General features: G+C 42.0%; 1 protein-coding gene across 5 annotated transcripts in view; it reads right to left on the bottom strand.

Annotated features, from left to right (window-relative positions):
- The window catches only part of LOC131235510 (phosphatidylinositol 3-kinase, root isoform), a 34,588-nt gene that overhangs the window by 3,321 nt on the left and 9,736 nt on the right, over positions 1 to 21,531 (bottom strand). For 3 of the 5 annotated variants that reach the window (XM_058232701.1, XM_058232700.1, XM_058232704.1), the window contains 8 exons: positions 21,297 to 21,444; positions 20,463 to 20,558; positions 19,180 to 19,318; positions 14,754 to 14,875; positions 13,770 to 13,964; positions 13,424 to 13,594; positions 3,730 to 3,867; positions 144 to 298 (listed from right to left, as the gene is read on the bottom strand). In XM_058232701.1, the coding sequence (XP_058088684.1) occupies positions 144 to 298; positions 3,730 to 3,867; positions 13,424 to 13,594; positions 13,770 to 13,964; positions 14,754 to 14,875; positions 19,180 to 19,318; positions 20,463 to 20,558; positions 21,297 to 21,444 (1,164 nt within the window). The remainder of the gene's footprint in view (positions 1 to 143; positions 299 to 3,729; positions 3,868 to 13,423; positions 13,595 to 13,769; positions 13,965 to 14,753; positions 14,876 to 19,179; positions 19,319 to 20,462; positions 20,559 to 21,296; positions 21,445 to 21,531) is intronic. The other 2 variants (XM_058232702.1, XM_058232703.1) reach the window with 2 other exon arrangements.

Raw genomic sequence — 21,531 nt, 5'->3', positions numbered from 1 at the left:
ATGGTACCCGCAAAAATGAACTCATGAGAACTTTTATCCTTAGCATTGAGATGTTTTTCTCTGTATAGTGCATGCAATGATGGATTTGATCAATAGATATCAACCCAGCACAGAAACTCAGGAAGGTGAACAAGGTGGGCTACCTGTCTCCTATCCCCAAAATATAAGTGATAACAGAGTAACCAGCACAGCTTTTGATAAATGTTTCAAGACATGTGGCCGTTATCCCAAATGGCCCATCTTCATCAGGGTGAAACTTCTGTAGATAGTTCACAATACTACGGTGCTCTGATAGAATCTGAACAAAAAAGAAAGAAATTTGTCAAGCCACTGCAACATGATGGTAATGTGATGAAAAGTGGTAAAATAATGTCAGAGAAGTAAATATCTGAAGTTATTTAAGTTCAACAGTGAGACGTGTATCAGTGTCAGACAGTCACAAGATCCAAGATGTGGACGTGTGGTGACCTTTGAAACAGACATGATACTTCTAGACACTCTTATAGTGACAAGAAAGATGTGTTATCACAAACTAGTTTGTACAAGTACACATATAGCAAAACGTACCCAGATGAACAGCACAGCAGAATCATGTAAATAATACATAAATAATATGCCAGAAGCAAGAAAATAATATTAAAATAATAATAATAATAATAATAAAGAGAGACAAACTAATGCTCTCCTAAAATCTATGTTGAAGTGTGTTTGACATGCATGTCGACAAGTCAGATAACAGTCTTTTAGGGTTAGAGTGTTCTTGTTACATCACTGGAAGTTGGTTGTGTTACATAACCTTTAAGGAGGTTTTGTTTAAGCAATGTTAGATAATAAGTTATTGATGGAAGTCTACGTGAGAATCACATAATTTTAAGCAAAAGGACACACATGCAGAAGTTATAGATGCTTGGAACTAATCACAAGACCCATCTCAGGGGGAACTAAGTACCTGGGTCCTTACTCTTGCTCGGGTGGTAGACTCTCAGGAGTTTCAACTCCCGGTCTAAGTACCTAAGAGGCAACTTGTTTGATTTACATATCAGTAAATTTTATTTTATTTTGAAAGATACTGAATTTATTTGAGCCAAAGGCAAGAAAAACAAAAGCACCATATCGGTAAAATAAACTAGATTAAAAAGAAAAGGAAAAAAAGAAGCTGATGAAACCATCAGAGTTTTGTAAGGGGTTATCTTAAAGAACATATTTGTGGATTTTGAGTTTAAAATGTGTGAGTTATGGATTTGCACTTGTTCTAACTTCTAATCAACATTCCCATTTTTACATAATAAAATGTAACCTTTTCTGATAAGAAAACTTGACCATATCAGGCTAGCATACCACTCAACATGGCATTTACAAAAACAGATCCCGTGGTGTATATTGTTTGCAAATGACATAGTTTTGACTTTTGATTAAGGAGACGAGGGAGGGGGTAAAAGCAAAGCTAGAACTGTGAGGGATGCTTTAGAATTTATAGGTTATTAAATTAGTTAGACAAAAATAGAGAATATGGATTGCAATTTTAGTGACAATAGGAATGAAAACAAGGAATTAGTTAAGATTGCTGACAAAGGGGGACACCAAAACAACCATTTTTGTTATCTTGGGTCAATAATTCAGGAGCGCAGAGAGATTGAAAAGGATGTTGCTTATAAATTTAGAGGTGGGTGGCTAAAGTGGAGATAGGGTTGTATACGAGTCCAGCTAGCTTGAAAAGCTCGCTCGACTCGACTCGAGTCAGCTCGGATTGACTTGGCTTGAATGGCCGACTCGAGACGAGTCAAGCTAATTTTCTGAAGCTCGAGTTGAGTTTGAGCCGAGTTCGAGTAGGGTGCATTTGAACTCAACTCGAGCTCGACTCGGCTCGAGTAAAATTTTTAAAATTTTTAATATTATATATATATATATATATATATATATATATATATATTATTGCTATTATTATTATTATTATTATTATTATTATTATTATATATGTATATAACATGTACTTAAAAGTTTTTAAAATAAAAAAAATTTAAAAAAAAAAAACAAAAAAAAAAAAAAACAAACAAACAAACCCTATATGACCGCCCATACCCCTTACCCTCCCTCTCTTTTTATTTTCCCTAACCCAACCCAGCCGCTGCGAGCACAGCCCCACCCAACAAGCTTCATGCCGCTGCCCGCCTGCCGATCGCCACCGGCTTGCCCCTCTCTACTCTCTAGTCTCTATCTCTCTCTTTCTCTCATTCTCCGACTCAGCCCGCTCAGCAGTCAGCTCATTCGGCCACCATCCAAGCATCCACAAACAAAGGTAGGTTTGTTTTTTATTTAATACAATAATTATATGATTTTAGTTGTATATTTTTTTTTTTTTAATTTTCAAATAAGAATCAGATTGGGTCGGGTTAGCCGGTTGGGCAATGGGCGATGGGTCGGGCCGGGGGGGCTGGGTCGAACAAGCTCGACTCGACTCGAGGTAAACTCGACTCGAGGTAAACTCGACTCGACTCGAACCACTAGCTCGACTCGAACTCGACTCAACAGCTTTAGCAAACAAGCCAAGCTTCAATGTTGAGCTCGAGGGCGAGCTCCCTCAAGCTCGAGCTCAAACTTGAGTATAGCATGGACGAGTCAAGCCGAGCTCGGCCCACCTCGACTCGACTCAGCTCGATGTATAGCCCTAAGTAGAGATGTGCCTCTGGAGTTTTATGTGACAACCCGCATACCAATGAAACTTAAGGGGAAATTTTCTAGGATACCTATAAGACCAGCCATGCTTTAATGGACAAAATGTTGGGCAATTGAGAAGCAGTATGTTCATAGGATGAGCATAGTGGAAATGAGGATGTTAAGATGGATGAGTGGCAAGACAACGAAAGATAAGAATGAATGCATTCGAGAGAACCAGGAGTAGCATCAATAGGTAATAAGATGAGGTAAAGTAGACTTAGTTGGTTTGGCCATGTGCAACGGAGACCAAGAACTACACCAGTTAGCAGTGAGTTGGTTCAAGTTGAAAGCTCTACGGGCAAGGAGAAGAACTAAAAGGATGTGGGAAGAGGTGGTAAGAAAAGACTTAACCTGTGGTTTAACTGAGGCTATGGCCTTTTGTAGAGTGGAATGGCGTAACAGGATTCGTGTAGCTAGCCCCAATTAGTTGGGATAAGGCTTTGATGATGATGAAGTTTTAGTGAGGCATATACTTGCTGCAATTTTCATTGATGGCCTTCTATGATACCCACTTATTCCAAATTGGCACCTTGTCGTATGGTTGTCCAATAGTTCCATGTTAGAAGTAAAAGCCACAATAACGCCATATCCGGATCTGATGGCTGATGTGAAAAGTAGTCAAGCAAGTATTTCAAGAATTCGATTTTGAAATTAGATTGAACATTCATTTATACCCTTACAACAATCAAGTCTCGACATTTAAATCAATTTCAGCAAATTAAAAATTAAGTCAGTCTGCAGCTGTAACAGAGTAAAACCTAAGAAAGTCGACTGTCTTTCATCACTACCAAGCCAACTTGTTTCAAAACCAAGTTCAATGAAGGCTGGGATTAACAATTTATGATCTGAGAACCCACAATGAGTTTGTGTTCTAGACATAACCAATTTGTTTCAAAACTAAGTTATATTCATCAACCCAAGTTTCTTTTCATTTTGCAGCATTTTCAGTTAACAGATTCAGCCAAGAAAACTTTGAAGAATGAGCTTAAAATCCACAATTTGAGCATTGCTTACCAATGCCAAAGAACTGGACGGTATAAATTCCAGCATTCCTTCTTCTTGTCCTGTGGCGAGCACTCTATAGGGCGTTAAATGCAAGTCAAGATTCTCCAATTTAAGCAATCGATCCATGAGAGAAACCATTTGAATAACCTAAGTGGAGCCACAGAGCAGTTGTTAAAACTCATGGCACATGCCTGCTTCAGGAGTGCTGTCTTACAAACCATTTTACCAGCAGGAATTTAAATATTAAAAAAAATGACTTGATAATTGCTAGAAGAAAAGATTGATCAGTAAAAAACGAGCTGAATAACTTGGATTCCAAGATTTCCACATGATAAAATGACAGCAGTGCAGAAGCCCACAAAAAGGGTATTTGGATACAGCTTGAAATTATGTCTACTAGGCAATTTTGTCAAAATCGTTATTGTATGCAAATCATAGTGGGGGTTGAATCGCATTGAATAGCAAATCGTATTGTAAATCATAAGATTTTTTATAATTTTCTTAAAAAAATTGATACATATGAAAAATATAAATTATCAGATTTTTTTTTAACTCATCAATCTTCCATTTGCCATCAATGTGCACCAAGTAATACTAGGTCATGATAGTGTTAAAGGATCTTATTCCCTTTTTTTTAATCTTTCAAGAAATTTCCCTTAAAAAAATACAAGGGTCCTTTAATAATTTATGTTCTTGTTGCCTTTGTTGAATGTACATCATGGTGGGAAAGCAACCTTTGATATTGTAGACGGACGAAAAAGGATATTTTGATTTCTAAACATCATTCCATTATACATACAAGTCAGCATGATCGTAACCATCCATAAATACATTATAGGTAAGTCATACATCAATTTGGTGTTTCGACCGATTAAGAAGTAAGAAATTGCTATAAAAAAATAAATAAATAATAAAAAGAAGAAAAGAAAAGAAAAGAAAAGAAAAGAAGCAAGCCACATGGTTTAACATTGAAGAGAATATATATCATTTAATCTCTTATAAAGAACAAATAAAATAATTTACTTTTTCTAAACAATTCTTAAAGCCCCGACCAATTTAAAAACATAAAATGAAAGCCAAGTAAAGCTTAAATAGAAGAGAACAAGTATAATTTGAATTGTAAATCGTACGATTCATATAAAAAGGGATTCAAAGTTGGGATTCAAATCGTTTTGCTTAAGATTCAACTAAAATCATATATCGTAAATAGTAAATCATAAGATTTTGACAACACTACTACTGGGGTACAGCACGTAAAGACACGCATGGAGCGAGGAGGGGATAGAGAGGGATAAGGGAGGGCGAAAAAGGAGAGAGAGGAAAAGGGAACGGTGGGGCTACATGCAAGTGCGTTTTACACAAAGAGAGAGAAGGGAATGTGAGCAACCCATCTCATTGTTTCCCTTGTCGTAGCCTTGAGTCCCCGATCTGCCTAATTTTTTGGATGACATCCTAACATGACCGGACACAACAGATGGACGGAGTGGATGGGGATGTCACACAGTCATTAGGGTGGGCCACACAGAGCCTTTGTCTCACGGTCTCCCTAATTAGATGCTTCGTGCTTCAAATTAGGGAGAGGAGATCGGCGTGCACTTCATGAATTAAAAGAAATGAAAGGAGCAGGTGCAATCTATATCATCCCTTGTATTTGTGTGGGTCAAGGGCATTGACTATGAAGATGATGGCGACAAACTAACGAAGATGATGGCGACAAAATGCGACCCTCCCCAGCGCTGGGGTGATTCCTCCACAAACAACTCGAGCCGGAGCAACGATAGTGCAAATCCTCGTGGTGATAGAGTCTTGACGAATGATCAGCCCGAAGGATCTATGCCGGTTGAGGAGTGGATTGACAAGGGCGAGGAGCCAATCATCGGAAAGCATCCCACAACGCTTCTTCATTAAGGAATCGTACTCCTTACCCTACTTTGTTTGTTAAAGGCTTCCCTAAGGGGTGGTTCCCCCTCAATATTGAACGCATTTTTGGGCGAGCTGGCGCAGTCATGGACGTCGTGATGCCATGAGATCGTTATTCCGGGGAGTACAGAGGCTTCGCTCTGGTGCGAATGTCATCCGAGGAGGAGTTAGCTCGAGTTGTAGGTATGCTCCATGGCGTCAAGTTCGCTGGCTGCCCGATGCTGGTGCAACGAGTGAGGTTTGGTCCTGCATTCGCCAACAGTCAGAAACCTCGCCCTGCAGCCTCTAAGGTATATCGCCCCAAACCTCCCATCCCCCCCCCCCTCTCAGTTGCCGGAAGCTCCCACGTTTTAGGATGCCCTCCTACATCAAAACCCCAACCGGCCTTCATCAAGCCACCCTCCTCGGAATTCACCTAGCCATCCTACATCGACCACCGCCCCTCCCCACCCCACATCCCAACCGGACCTCCTCAACCCACCCTTTTCCAAAATCGACGTTCCCATTGCCGTCGACAAGGAACATTTTCGTAGGGCCTGTGATAATCTCAAGGAGTCCATTGTCATCCTCTGCAAGGATGGTGCCTCCATTTCTCAGGTGCGAGATTGGATATCAGAGACAACGGGCTTCCAACCGGGTAACCATCAAGTTAAACCATTGGGTTTCAACGAGTTGTGGGTGAAAGTCTATCAACCAGGAAATGCTGCTAATGGCTGGACACCTCCATTCTGGTGGTCCGGTGGCCCGTGTCATGAAGTGGGAGGACTTCTCCATTTTCAGGATGGAGAACATCTGGTTTCAGATCTGGGGGATCTGATTGGAGCTTTGGTATGACGAGTTTTTCATTTCTGTGGTGGCTTATCTCGGGAATTACCTCGAGCTGGATCCAAAGACGAAGTTGGGGGAGGAGATCGGTGTCATCCGAATCAGAGTCAGACAGAATAAAGGTACGGAGCCACCTTCATCGCTGAAAGTGATTGTCGACGATCGGACCCTTGAATTTCCGGTGTTTAAGGAGTTGCCGGACGATTTGATTCCTAGGTGGGGCGATCTGTGGCGCATGAGAGAAGGCCCTTCGCCACCAGCGGGGTCGGAGTCCCGCCGTCCTCCATTGAGGAGCAAGCACAAGCGCAATGCTCCCGCGGAACTCCTCTGTGCGATCCTGTCAGCGATGTAGTCAAAGCCCATCATCATGCTGGCAGTTCTGTGCCACGTGGTACACCTCAGTTATCGCAGTCGTCTTCTCCTGCTGACGCGGTGCATCGAGCTGCACGCGCGCAGATCTCTACTGACCTCGAGGAGACGTGTGGCGAGCGGGCTCGGAACTCGGGGTCGAAAAACAGGGAGGGGCTTCTTTACTTGGGGGTCCATACGGCGGATCCATCAGTCCAGGCGTCTCTCAGTTGTACCCTGTTAGAGGGTCTTAATTCACATCAGACGTCTCCCTCCCCCACACGCTTTGCTGGAGGCGTGTCTCCTCATCCTGTCCGTCTGACATCTCCCTCTCGCTACTCTCGATGTGTGTCGCCCTCTGCTACTTATCAGGTGGGACATGTGGCTGACCTGCTGCCTTCCCTTACTCCCTCTCACCAAATGTGCGATCCTGCTTTAGGTATGGTCCCGCCTCCTGCGCTTATAACCTCATCCTTTCCGCTCCCCCACCCTTCCCTCCCTGCTCTATCCTAACCTCACACCTAGACTCCCCCGCCCTCAACTGGAAAACCCTGAACCTCGCGCTATCTCCCCCTTTGCCCTCTCCTTTCTCGGATCCCGAAGACGAGTTGGGAGGGAGAGATTCGTCCAACTGCAACCTCTCAAAGTGTCAGTCTCGCTCGCCTTCCTTTAACTCGCCTCCCACCTCTTGCCCTCCCTCCATCGACGCTATGGATCTTGGACCGCTTACCATTTTCGATGAAAACTTATCCGACGAAGTCTCTTCAGATGATCGTCGATCCCCAGTTATCGGCCTCGCCCTCGAGTCGGGTAAGAGAGGATTTAATTACCAAGCTTCAGAACAAGAGATGGATTAAGAAGGCCATTGGGAAGGTTGGCAGGTCCCTGGGCTTGTCCTTTAGTGATCAGCTGGAAGACTACGTAGCCTTATTCCAGTGTATTGAAAACAGAGGTAGACCGATTGAAAGGTGTAGATCGCCAGCTAAACAGTTATCAAGACAGTCAAGCAACCGCGAGCTCCAGCGCCTTGAAGCTAGTCCGAGGTACATCACAGCTTCTAAAGAGTCCTCTAGGAGGCAGGGTATCCAAGGAAGCATGGTTATCCAATGAAGATAGTCTCTTGGAATGTTAGGGGGGTCGACTCCAAGCATAAAAGGAGTCTGATCAAAGCCACGATTTCGACAAGAAATCTGGACGTAGTGTGCTTTCAAGAGACCAAGGTCACTACTTTCAAGAACACCTTGCTGGCTTCCTTATGGGGTGTGGCCGATGCGAAGTGGTTTGCCTTGGACGCGGATGGGCCTTCGGGAGGGATTCTGATTGCTTGGAAGTCCTCTTCCTGGGACCTCCTTGACTCATCTCGTGGGCATTATTCGGTGTCTGTTAAACTCAAAGATAAGTGCTCTTCCTTCCAATGCCTTATTTTAGTGGTTTACGGTCCCAATTCTGACTCTGACTAGCCTTTCTTCTGGGAAGAGTTAACCTTGGCTAGACTATCCTTTGCAGGGCCTTATTGTGTGGTGGGCGATTTCAATGCCACTTGCTCCGCGGACGATCATTCCAGAAGAAGACGCCCGCCCCCCGTAATGTCGCAGTTCTCGGATTGGATCCACCTCCATTAGCTCATTAATCTTCCTCTATCGAGAGCTAGGTACACCTGGACCAATGGTCGTGCAAGCCCAGTCCTATCTCGCTTCGACAGATTTCTTGTCTCCCTGGACTGGTTCGACACTTTCTCGAATGTTCAACAAATCGCCCTACCGAGAACAACCTCCAACCACTGCCCGATCATCCTTTCGGTGGAGGAGGAGAATTGGGGCCCGAAACCTTTCAGGTTCAACTCCTCCTAGCTCCACTTAGAGGTTCTACGGCAGAACATTAAAGATTGGTGGGCCGAATTCAAGGCAGAGGGGTTCGCTAGCCATAAGCTTATATGTAAACTCAGATTTCTTAAATCCAAATAAAAGGAGTGGCATCAGCAGGAGGTGAAGAAGAAAGAAGCCGAGGTGGTAGCTCTTCAAGAGGAACTCTAGCTAGAGCTGAGCATTTCATACTCGATCCGGTGGATCCGACCAGATCAGACCCGATCCGACCCGATTCGAACAGAACCGATGGTCAAGATCGGGTAGCATAATCCAGATCCGAAATATTTTCAAGTCGAATCCGAATAGGCCCAGTTCTGAACTGACCCGATCCGGACCGTGTGTGTGTGTGTGTGTGTGTGTGTGTGTACTTTTACTTACCCAACTATTTGTTTACCCTACCCTAACCGCACCTCTTGCCGCCACGCCGAACCCTAAAAATCCCTAAATCGTATTCGTCTTCTCCAATTTCCAGCAGGAGAAGGTCAAGATTGTCTTCAAATTGGGCCGGCGGTTTCTCTGTAGCCATCGTTTCCCCTGCCGCATCTGAAATGAGTTGCCCAACATTCTGAGGCATCTGCTTGTCTACATTATCGAGGATCACAATTGCTGTGGCTGAATCCGATGAGGATCCTGCCAATCTCTCTTCAGGAGCCAGTGACGAGAGGAAATGTGGATGAAAATTGTCAATCATTGGTGAGAGAGAGAGGTCTAAAAGCCCTAATGAATGAGACTCGGAGTCTTGATTTGCACGTGCCACACGTATGGACACTTTAAGTGGTTGGCATGCGAGAGCTCCATCACACGTGAGAGAAATTCTTCGAAAGTCTCCTGAAATACACCTATGTGCCATAACCTCATTTCCTTGATTAGGTCCCTCGCATGTGTGTGAGATAGCATCCGTACAATTGAGGAAATGTTGTCGCTTGATGCTACATGTCAAGACAGTGTGATGGAAATCTCTCTTCGAGCCAGAAGAGAGACAGGTGTCGACATCAACTTCTTCCGAGTCACTATCGGTGCCACCTGACTAGACGCGTCTCGCTTTTGAGAGGGTTTTTGCCACCTACCCTCTGAGTGCATTTAAGGTGGGAAGAGAATGCATTTTGGGCTGCGGGAGTATTCTAGCCTTACTCCTTCAGTTGCCATTATTTCTGGCAAAAACGACCGTTCTTCTGCTTGGAACCTCGCTTCGTCTTGCTCCTTTCCTTGCTTGGAATCATCTTCATTTGCCTGATAGATTCCGACCCACTGATTTCTTCTTTAAACACCTAGTCTGTGGTATACTTTGGTTTGAAATTCATTCGATCAGCCAAACATCTGCATCTTCATTACCACTGTATATAATGTGATACTTTGGTTTGCTTGCATTATAAAAAGTACAGTGTTACGACAACTTTACAGAAGAAACAAAAACAAAACAAAAAAAAACGATCCGAACCTGGGCCAATCCGATCCGACTCGGTTTTCCTGACCGAGTCGGACTCAGATCAGTCCAAGTCAGCATGGGTTAGGATCGGATCGGGTCAGAGGACCCGGACTCAATCCCGGATCGGACCGAGTTCGGGTCAGGCCATGCAGAACTCGGACCTGGTCGAGTTGGGCCCAATCTAATTCGACTCAGTCTAATGCCCAGCTCTAACTCCAGCGCATCGATTCTGAGGCGGAAACCACTCCTTTGTCGCCTGATTCTCTTTCAAGGCGAGTTGCTATTATTCAGTTGCTTTTGAACAGAGCCCTGGAAGATGAAGCCTCGTGGAGGATTAAGTCCAGAGCCAAATGGATTGTTGAGGGTGATAAGAACACTAAGTTCTTCCACAACTTGGCTAATATGCATGCTCGCTCGAAGGCAATCCTCAGCATCTTCGACAAAGGAAGCAGAGTTGATGATAGAAAGGAAATTGAAGATCTCGCAATAGCCCATTTCAAGGATCTTCTGGCGACTAAGAAGTGGGTTAGACCGCATCTGGACAACGCCCCTCTCCCCTCCCTGAATGCCACCGACGCTGACCTGTTGGAAGCCCAATTCTCTGAGGAGGAACTGAAAGCAGCGGTTGATGCTTTGGGCAGGGATAAGTCGCTAGGCCCTAATGGCTTCCCGCTCAATTTTTTTCAGACCTTCTGGGACTCTGTCCACCTTGACCTTCTCTTGTTCGTCCAAGAGTTTCATGATCGGGGCAAGCTATCTAGAGGGCTTGGAGCGTCATTCATCTCGCTCATCCCCAAGGTGGCTGGAGCCAATTCTTTTTCATCGGACCTATCGGTCTGATCGGGAGCCCCCTATAAGATTCTTGCCAAAATTCTATCTACTAGGCTATCCAAAGTTATTGACCAATTGATCTCTCCCAACCAGAACACCTTCATTAAAGGAAGACAAAATACTAATGGAGCGTTGATTACCAATGAAGTCCTCCATTTGTGTCATAGGTCTAAATCGATGGGGATTTTCTGCAAATTAGACGTGGCTAAGGTTTATGATCATGTTGACTGGAGTTTCCTGCAATATATGATGCTCCGAATGGGCTTTGGGGCGAAGTGGAGACAGTGGATTGCTGCTTGCATTGGATCCACTCACTTCTCAAACCTCCTCAATGGATCCCCCAAAGGATTCTTCAAGAGCTCCAGAGGCCTGTGCCAGGGCGACCCCCTTTCTCCCCTTCTTTTTCTGATAATCGCTGAGGCGCTCTCGGTCTTACTATCTCGAGGTCAGGAACACGGTCTTCTGAGTGGAATTGCAGTTCCTGGTCTGCCCGATCCCCTCATGCACATCCAGTTTGCCGATGACACTCTTATCTTCTCGGAAGCTTCTGTGGAGTGCATCGACAATCTCCTCATTACCCTGCATTGCTTTGAAGCTATCTCTGGTCTGCACATCAACATGTCCAAATCAAAATTGCTAGGTATTAATGTTTCAGCCCCTTCGCTTCAGACCTTCACTGACTCTCTCGGGTGTCAGCTCGGGTCCTTCCCCACCCTCTTTGTGGGCCTTCCTCTATCGGTGCGACGACCGCCCCTCTCTATGTAGGATAAGATCATAGCCAAATTCCACAAGTTCCTCGCCTCCTAGAAAAGTCGATATTTGTCCCTGGGTGGTCGCCTAACGCTCATTAAAGCCACTCTGTCCAGCCTCCCTTTTTATTTTATGTCGCTATTCAGGTGCCCCAGGAAGGTGCTCAACATGATCGACAAAATCAGAAGAGACTTCCTTTGGTTTGGTTCTGATAGCCATAAGAAATTCCACCTACTTGACTGGAATGAAGTCTGCCAGGATTTTAGGGAAGGAGAAGCGAATGTGAAGAACTTGAAAGCGATGAATTACACCTTGTTAGGGAAATGGACATGGAGACTAGCTACTAAGAAAGACGCGCTATGGGCTAAGATCATCGAAGGAAAGTATGGGCCTTCTATTAGGGACCGGTGGCCTAAAACCTCCTCCTATTACAAGGCCTCCCACATTTGGAAAGGGTTCCTCAAGTTCTTTCGAGCTGGGAAATGGTGCCTCAATCTGTTTTTGGGAAGACCCGTGGATTGGAAATAGGCCTCTGATGTCTCAATTCCCACACATTTACCGCCTTTCCCCCAAGAAAGATATCTTCATCAGCGACTGCTATTCCGTCTCATCGACCCAAATCGTCTAGGACATCAGAACCTTAGAAATCTCTTGGACAATGAAACCGAGGAGTTTCAAGCTCTCATGGTGTGCGTCCTAAGATCTGCCCCCAAGCCCCAACAGCAATCACCCTGATGGTCTCGTCTGGCAGCTTGAGAAGTCGGGCCGCTTCTCCATTAAATCCCTCTACTGCGCTACGTATTTTAGACAACAGCAGCTGCAACAGGCTTTGCCTTTTATCTGGAAGTTCCCGGCGCCTCCAAAATTTATTTGTTTTGCCTAGCTAGCAGGGCGGAACAGAATTTTGACAATTGATAATCTAATCAAGCGTGGTATGCATCTTGTGAACATCTGCTTGTGCTGTATGAGTGACACGGAATCGGCAAATCACCTGCTGATCCATTGCTCCTTCACGTCAAAAATTATGGCCGATTTCTATCAGATTTTTTCAGTGCCTTGGTGTAATCCTAAGTCGACTTCTAGTTTGATACAGGCTTGGAATGGGCTCAACATGGGAAGGATCTGGCTATTATCGCAATCTGGTGGGCCGTCTGGGAGGAAAGGAACGATCGATGCTTTAATGACGTCTCTTCGTTTGTCTCAGTGGTGGGGTCCAGGGCTAAAAGATTAGTCATCGAATGGGTTTCTAATGTAAACGATCTTAAGTCTTTCGATTTTAGTTCCCTAGGCTTTTAGGGCCTGTCTGCTACCTCAGCAGCTGTGTCCCCTTTTCCCTTTGCCTTGTTGTTTTCTTGTGTTGCTCTTTTCTCATTTCAATGAATTTCCTAGTTGCTTCTAAAAAAAATATCATCCCTTGTATTGTAAAATATCAACTGTCCCTATCAAGCAGCAACATTTTTAGGACGTATTTACCCTCTCTTAACCAATGTTTTAAAGATTAATTGTGAAGGAAAAAAAAAAATGTCCGAAGCTATTAGCATTGTATATTAGTAAAGATTAATTTCCTAGTATGGTCATATGGGAAAGTCATAGATTTGACAGCCTGAAGTTTTGTTAAAAGAAAACAAATTACCCAAAAACAGACCGAGCAGCTGGGTTATTTCTACCAATACAGCTTACAAGTTACAACAGAAGCAGAATAGTTCAGGTAAGGTTCGTTCAACTGCAAAGTGCCTACCAATTGGTCTTGCCGAAGGTCATCCCCCTTCTTAAATATCACTTTGCAGCTTCCACCATTTGCTGTACGAAATGTCAGACGAAGAGGATGCAGCGCACTTTTAAAAATCGATGATTCTGATGGCACGATGCCAGTGATGAGTACATCAGGTGCCAAAGGTGATCGTATTGGCTGAAAATATATAAACAGAATAATACATTCACATGTATAAGCAGAATGGGAAATTTTCATAAGATGATAGTCAATACTGGTCGAAGTTGCATTGGAAGATCAATAGATGATAAACTTGAAATCAGAAGAATGCCTCTTCAAATGGCTATAAAAAATAACAAAAATAAAAGATTACCTCTTCAAAATAAGTAAGCTCGCTAAGAAGACCAGAAAGTAGCTGCCTTAGCTTTTCAATTTTCTTCTGGGTCCCACCACGTACATTTCTCACATCTCTCATTATAGAACATAACTGGGCAGTCAGTTCTGTCTGACGCATCAAATTCTGCCACAAGGTGAACCCATCTTCTTCACCATTGACACCAGCTGGTAACTGTTTCAAATTGAGATATTACTGACTTTTTTGAAAGGCAAAATTGAGATACTACTGACTGTCAGATTTCTTATGGAAAGGAGGTAAATATTTACTTAGATATTTTCAGTTTACTTCAATGCGCATGTTCTGATCATTTTGCAATATCAATTTCGATGCACATGAATTCAATTGATATGATAATCTAATAGAAAACCCACTTCAATACTGAGTGTATATAACCACCTGCCTAAGACAAGGACATTGATTGTCTAGGCCAAAAAGATGGGAAAGCGGTATCGAAGAACAATAAACGAAAAACTTTATTAAAAACCATGAATACAATCTATTTCCTACATATGAATGCAAACAAAATGTTTTTTGCCTTTTACGCTTCACAATTTTATTTTATTTTTTTGAACATTTCATTTCACAAATATAACGGCTGTGAAACTGCAGGAATACATGGCAGATGTCAAATTACACAGTGAGGTACTACTTTCTACTGTTCAGGTTAAAAGACATGTTTGCTTCATATTGAGACAACCACAATAGAACACTATGAAACTTTTAGCAAAAGCAACCAGCGGAAGAGCATTGCTCTTAAGCTCAAATATAATGGCCGTGAAACTGCAGGAATACATAGCAGATGTCAAATTACACGGTACTACTTTCTCTACTCTTCAGGTTAAAAGACATGCTTGCTTCATATTGAGACAACCACAATAGAACACTATGAAACTTTTACCAAAAGCAACCTAAGGGAGAGCCTTTCTCTTAAGCTCGAGTAAAGAAGATGAGATGACATACTTTCAGCATATTTTCTTCTAGGATTTCATAGGTGCAGTAAAAACGTTTCGCATAGGCAGGGTCTTGAAGTTCCACGGTCACATACCAGCGAAGAAAGCTAGCCAGCTCAATATTGCATAATGCTGTCAGAGAGAGAGAGAGAGGGGACAGCAACACAATGTTATCCATAATAATAATAATATCATAAATCAAGGTATGGTAAGTCCATCGGTTTCAAAGCAAAAATGTCAATCTGCAGTATCAAGATCTTCATTCCGACCCAAGAATTGTAATGTGCGACAGAGTATCACATTCTATAAAACCAAATATCATGCAGAGAACACGAAGAGATGAAAAGTACTAGGATTTCTACATGTGTAATTGTGTAGTCTTCCTATTAAACAACAAACAGTCTGGGTGCCTGCTATTCATTCATGACTTTTTTCCAGTTGAACAACAGCAACAGTCGAGAAGATGATCTGAAAGCCATCATACAGGCAGTGACAGTTCTCTATTTAATTAGTATAGGAGTAGACAGTATTTGTGGCTGAGTTGTAGTTAAACTAGTAATATCCACAGCAGCATAGTAATTGCTCTCTGAAACTGAATATGCCAATATCAACTTCAAATGTCATGAAGCTTGGCACTCAGTGCTTTAAATATCATTGATATCAGATCATGTATCAGTAATCGCAGTGGGGAAGTGAAACCCCAGTGGATTCACTATTTTACAAAATATCCTATATTTCGAGATATATAGACATGCCTTTTTTTTCTGAAAGATTATCCAGACATGCCTTTCGTCCTGAGGTTAAAGAATATCAATTCCTATCCATGTAATTCACAGAATTTTTTTTTCTTTTATAGAATTGTAATTCACTTAATTGGAAAAAAAAAAAAAAAAGGTTTTTTGCCAAATTCTTTTACGGATTCCCTTTGTAGATGTGTTCCTCACCTTTGGACTGGAACCCCAAAGGTGAGAAAAATGCACTTTTCTTTTCAACAGATGGGTAATATTTGAAATCCATGTCTACGCATGACTTTGATACATTGAAATGGACTTCAGTGAAGAAAATTTGGATTCCATGGTGAAAAATGGTAGAATTTCAGGAATCTGAATTTGTTTGGTCTTACCCTTTTAAATTGCCACATGAGGGTAGAAAAAATATATGTTGATAACCACAGGCTTCCACATGTTGCTCAGAGTCTTCCATTTTGATGGAAAAATAAAAAATGATTAAAGATACACACACACACACACACACACACACACACACACACACACACACACACACATTACAGTAGAGGGTGCAATGCTTGACCCTTTGCATATGCATATTTCTGTTAAAGAACTAAACATTATTATTAATATAGTTCATAAAATTTCACAAACAATTCTTTCAAAAAAGAATTTAAAAATAAATAATAATAATAATAATAATAATTGACCAGTATCATGGTTTTAAGACTTGGATGACTCAAGTCACAATTTGGACTCAGTTGGGGACGATCTAGTTGATACAAGTTGGCTCGGCCATGAAAGTTGGATGAGGCAGATAGACACCCTTATCCCATGACGTCACCTTCCTTAGAGCCATTCACTGTTTGGTCGAGTGGGCTGTCTATTCTGTTAAACCTCTGGACTGTAATTTTGAGTTTTTATTGGCCTAACTGCACTGCTCCCTCAGCAGTTCAGTCTCCTCTGTACCTTTTCTTCCTTTTTTAATACATTTTCTCACGTTATCTTTCAAAAAAAAAAAAGTTGGATGAGGCAGATAGACACCCTTATCCCATGATAACTAGAGCTACAAAAGAAATGAACATTCACATTAACAAAGTTATGGCTACAAAAGTGAGGTTCCAAGAAAACTCATTTGACACATTGATGAATAGCCCCACGAGCATTGGATTTGGAGTGACATGTAGCACAGAGGGTTGTGTGAGTTGAGCCAAGTGATAATGAGACTTTGTCCCCATCTGGCAGCAATGATAGTGAAGATGACAAAGGCGGCAACAACAATGACATAGGTGGTAGTGGCCATTCATAGGGATGGTTAGAGTCAGAGGCCTCTTAGCCCACTCACTAAGAAAGCACAGTTCGACCACACCACCCAAGACCTAGACCATAGTGGCTCAAGCTACAGTTGCACATACACATGTGGGAGAGCAGAGTTAGCACTTCTCATGCAGTAAGAAACAGTTGGCACATGATAAGGAGGCTATTGGACAGAGCCTTGGATCCGTAGACATATGAGCTCCACTTCCATGCAACCTTAAGGATGTGGCTCATATGGCCATGAGATGAGCGTCTCCAACAGCTATAAGACACATTCACAAACATCTGACTATGTTATGGTCTTTAGTGATATGGAAAAAGGATTTGGCGATGGACAGATGTATCCATGATACAAATATGGGTATGGATGTGTCCTACGATGGTGATTGGTCAGTATCCATAGATGGGCATGTTGGTAGACATCGTTAAGGGCAAGTACCATCAATATGTTTGAGAGTACATGTCCTGATGTTATAACCTCATGAGCTGCGCATAGTACTCCAGTAGGGATGAGAACAGCAACTTATGCTGCATTCTAACTCCATGTGGATCTAAGACCAAGTTATATTATTTGTTATATTTAGTTTTTTTCTTTCGTATAGGTTATGTTTTATTACTTGAATTGCATGACATATGAATTATATGAACTCATTTTGGATATAATTGCATCATTATGGCCAACGGCGCCAATTTTTGTCCCCTAAACAATGGAAAACTCTCGGCTGGGAAGCACAAGCACCTTTCCTTGGGGGAAGACTTACCTTAATCAAAGTTGTGCTCTCGAATCTTTCGCGTTACTTCTCATCCCTATTCAAATGCCCAAAAAGTGTTTTGAAGAAGTTGGAGAGCCCCAAACACAATTTCCTATATTGAGGGGCGGAGGAGAAGAAATTTCATCTCATGAGATGGGAAGTGGTGTGTAGACAAATAAAGGAAGGGGGAGAAGGTATTAGGAAGTTAGAAGTTATGAATTTGGCACTCCTGGGCAAACGGCATTAGAGGTTCAGTTTAGAGGATGGGAGCCTTTGGAAGTAAGTGGTAGCGAGAAAGCAAGGATTGAAAGAAAGGGGATGGTGGACTAAGAAGTCTTCCTTATATAGGGTGACGTGGGTGTGGAAGGTTATCTTGAGTGTGTAGGAAAGATTCAATGAGGTGGTGGGGTTCTTTGTAGGGGAGAAGGGTTAGGTTTTGGAAGGATGTTTGGTTGGGAGAGATAAGTCTATGTGAAGAATTCCTAAGGTTAGCAAACTTTTCCTTAGATTTGGAAGTCTCTATTGATCTTTGCTATTCGACCTCGAGATCCGGGGTGGGGCGTCTTGGACTTCCTCATGCCATAGGAATTTGCTAGAGGAAGAGGAGTAAGAGTTCATCACCTTATCCAACAGGCTATCGGGTATCTCATTCTATTCGGATCCATACTCATTGGTGTGGCTTAAAGAAAAATCTATGAAATTCTTCATTCAATCCTTTCACAAGATGCTCATTGAACATTCGTCGCGTGGGGAAAGCTTGCACACCTTTGCCCTCTAGTCCTATGGGACCCTCCCAATGTTGCGGCTCTAGCGTGGTTAGTGGAATGGAAAAAGGTGTTAACAATCAATAACCTCTGGAAGAGGGGGAAGAGGGGAATGGTGCTTGTCAATATACGCTTGCTATGCTGGCAGGATGGGGAATTGGTTGACCATCTCTTCATTGCGCATTCGCTGAGGTGTGGTAAAGAGTCATGAGTCTCTTCAGGGTAGCATGGGTGTTGACAAAGTCTATCTAGCAATTCCTATCATCGTGGCTTGGGAGTGGGGTTGGCAAGAGAGGAAAGGGGTTGTGGACAATGGCTCTTTTGGCCAACTTGTGGGCCTCATGGGGGGAAATAAACAACCATTGCTTCCACAATCTTTGCAAGAATGCAAAGGAAATTTTTAGGAGGGTTGAGGCAAGATGTTATGGAATGGGCTTCGTTCTCAGTTGACTTTGGCGACTGTGATCTTTCTTGTATTTCTTAGGTAGTGGTGTAATTTTTTGTCTCTTCTCAATAAAATCATCTTTTTAAGAGAGAGAGAGAGAGAGAGAGAGAGAGAGAGAGAGAGAGAGAGAGAGGGAAGAAAACTATTATCTCATTTCTCTCTTTTTTTCTTTTTTCTTTTTTCTTTTTTTCTTTCTTTGTAATGTTTCGAGTTCCAAGTGTCCAATCATGTGTCTTTCAACATCTCCTGAAGTTTCACTGAAAAGTTCCACCATTTTCATAAAGTTTCCCTTAGACTGTGAAAGATATTTTCCAATACCCCACGATATTTTCCCATTCACAGAAGTCTGATATCATGTGCCATATGATATTAAAACATTGGGACTTGAACCATATTGTATTAAAAAAAATCAGAGGTATGACAAACATACAGCGTTGCACAAGGAAATGTGATAGGCGAGACTTATCGGATCGCTCGAACCGAAGAGCTTGCACCAGTTGAAGTAAATAACATTGGAGCTCTTCATCATCAGCTCGTTCAAGAACACTTACAGCATATGCACGAACCTGCTAAGGGGGTATTGGAATTAGAAAAACATGAAGTCGGAATTACATGCACCATGTGTCCAAAACAAAGGGTGTGAATATTACTTTTCCATGCAATGCAAATCAATCCCCTAGAGTCCACCGCAAATTCTCCACATATGAAAACTTTAAATAGTTACCAGTTTGGGGAAAAATGAAGCACAGCTGCACAATTGTCACTTTCATGAAGCTAAAAAAAAAAGAAGACATTCCTCCACGTTGTTTAAAATGGTAGAAATACGTAATAGGCCCCTAAAACCTAATTAAGATGTCTTCTAGGCATTCTTTGAGGAAAATTAAGATGATGGCACTATTATTTAGGAAATCTTGACTTGTACTCTTCTTAAGATTCACCAAAGTATTCTGGTCTTAGAGAAATGATGAGGATGCCTGCATGCATAGCAGTCATTTTTTTACTACATGGATGGCTAGGTAGTAGCTTTAAAATTAGTCCTAGGAAAACTCAAGAGGCATAATCATCTCTTTTACAAAAGAATGTGCTAAAGGTAGTCGTGGCTGATTCCAAAAATAAGTTGGATCATTTTACAAGAGCTGGCAATATTTTCAACTCAATTGAAGTCATGGATACATTTCTCATGCTCTTAAAACTTATGAAAAGATGGACAAAGTGAATATATGTGGATATGGAAAGATGGTAGCATCAACTCAAGTGAGCTGATCCTTAGAAGTGATTAAATAGTCTATTGGACATACAAAGTGATTAAATAGTCTATTGGACATACAAAGTTACTATATGGTTGGCAACCCCTTGTTTATATTTAAAAAGGATTTGTTTTGCATCAATTTTCCAGAGCATATTTTCATCTTCATAAATATGTGTAGGCAAATAAATGATTTGTGGTAATGTAAAACAAATACTTTGCTGATAATGGATTTCACACACGTGATACTCGACACATTTCTTATTTTCTTTGAGCAGCACATAATTAATAGCAAATATCGTGTTCTGGAAACACCCAGGAATCCCTCGTCAACATATGAATGGTAGTTAAAGGATATAGCATTTAGTTCATGCAAAAAAGGGTTAATAGAACATACAAATCACACTAGATATTAAATGCCTAGTTATACTAAAACAAACCACTAGATAACGAATGCTAGTACTCACTTCTTCACTCTCAAAAACAGGAGAAAGAAGCTCCAGTGCATCGGTTACATCAATGGTTTCCCACCTCCCCATCAGATCTAATGCCTGCTTTGCTTCCTGTAAATAAATTGGCACATAAATCTTCCTACACAAACAATGGATACTGCATTCCCAACAATGACAACAAACACAACAAAGAATAACAAAATCACCAAAACAGGGATATTATCCTCCCTACGAAGTAAAGAATCCCTGACCAATTTAAAACTTGGTTTAAGACAATATTAATCCTAAATTCACAAAGCTCCATATGGAAAGAAAGGAATAATAGATCATCCAATAACAGATCCGTCTGGAGAGATGCTCTTCATTATGGTGCAACGTAGAACAATATCCTTGGCATTGGGTACTGGGTGATTTAAAAACTGTAATGAGGAAGAGCTAAGGGATCTTGAGTTACATATTCTTAATCAGGTTTGTGGAGCATGCAATGATCTCCCATTATTCCCTCCCCTTCTGTAAATAAATAAATCATAAAGCTCCTACCAGTCACAAGTGACACCTTAATCACATAATCTACTGATAACTTGTAAGTAACATGATTCTAAACATCGTCCAATACTGAGTTAATGACTTGGGTACCAGTGGAGAACGGAACTTCTCACCCATCTGAGACGTTCAGTGATTCCAACTAAGAACGATTCTGAAGATCTGAATGGGTGAGTCACACTCCAAAATTGTTATTTAAAACCACGGTAATTACATCTACAGTACTAAAAGAGCAGAGTGTCTACTAAGAGAATTTAAGAAAAAGGGGTTAAGTTTCTCAAGGGAAAAGAAAAGATATATCATGACCTGAACATCACTCCATTCGACGCAACGAAGAAACTTTGTGAGGGCCTTCTTCTCTGACATCAAGGAGAAACGGAACTTCCACAATAATTGCCTTTCATCTCCACTGAGTGTGCGTGTTGGAGGATACTTTAGTATTCTTTGAATCAATCTAATAACACACAGAGAGAGAGATGCATAGTCAGTCTTCCACCCCTAACAACCACAGATGAACAAATGATGCATTAGCACCCATCAA

This window comes from Magnolia sinica, chromosome 19 (assembly GCF_029962835.1).
Source record: "Magnolia sinica isolate HGM2019 chromosome 19, MsV1, whole genome shotgun sequence".
NCBI classification, from domain to species: Eukaryota; Viridiplantae; Streptophyta; class Magnoliopsida; order Magnoliales; family Magnoliaceae; genus Magnolia; species Magnolia sinica.
This window is presented reverse-complemented; position numbering and strand designations above follow the sequence as displayed.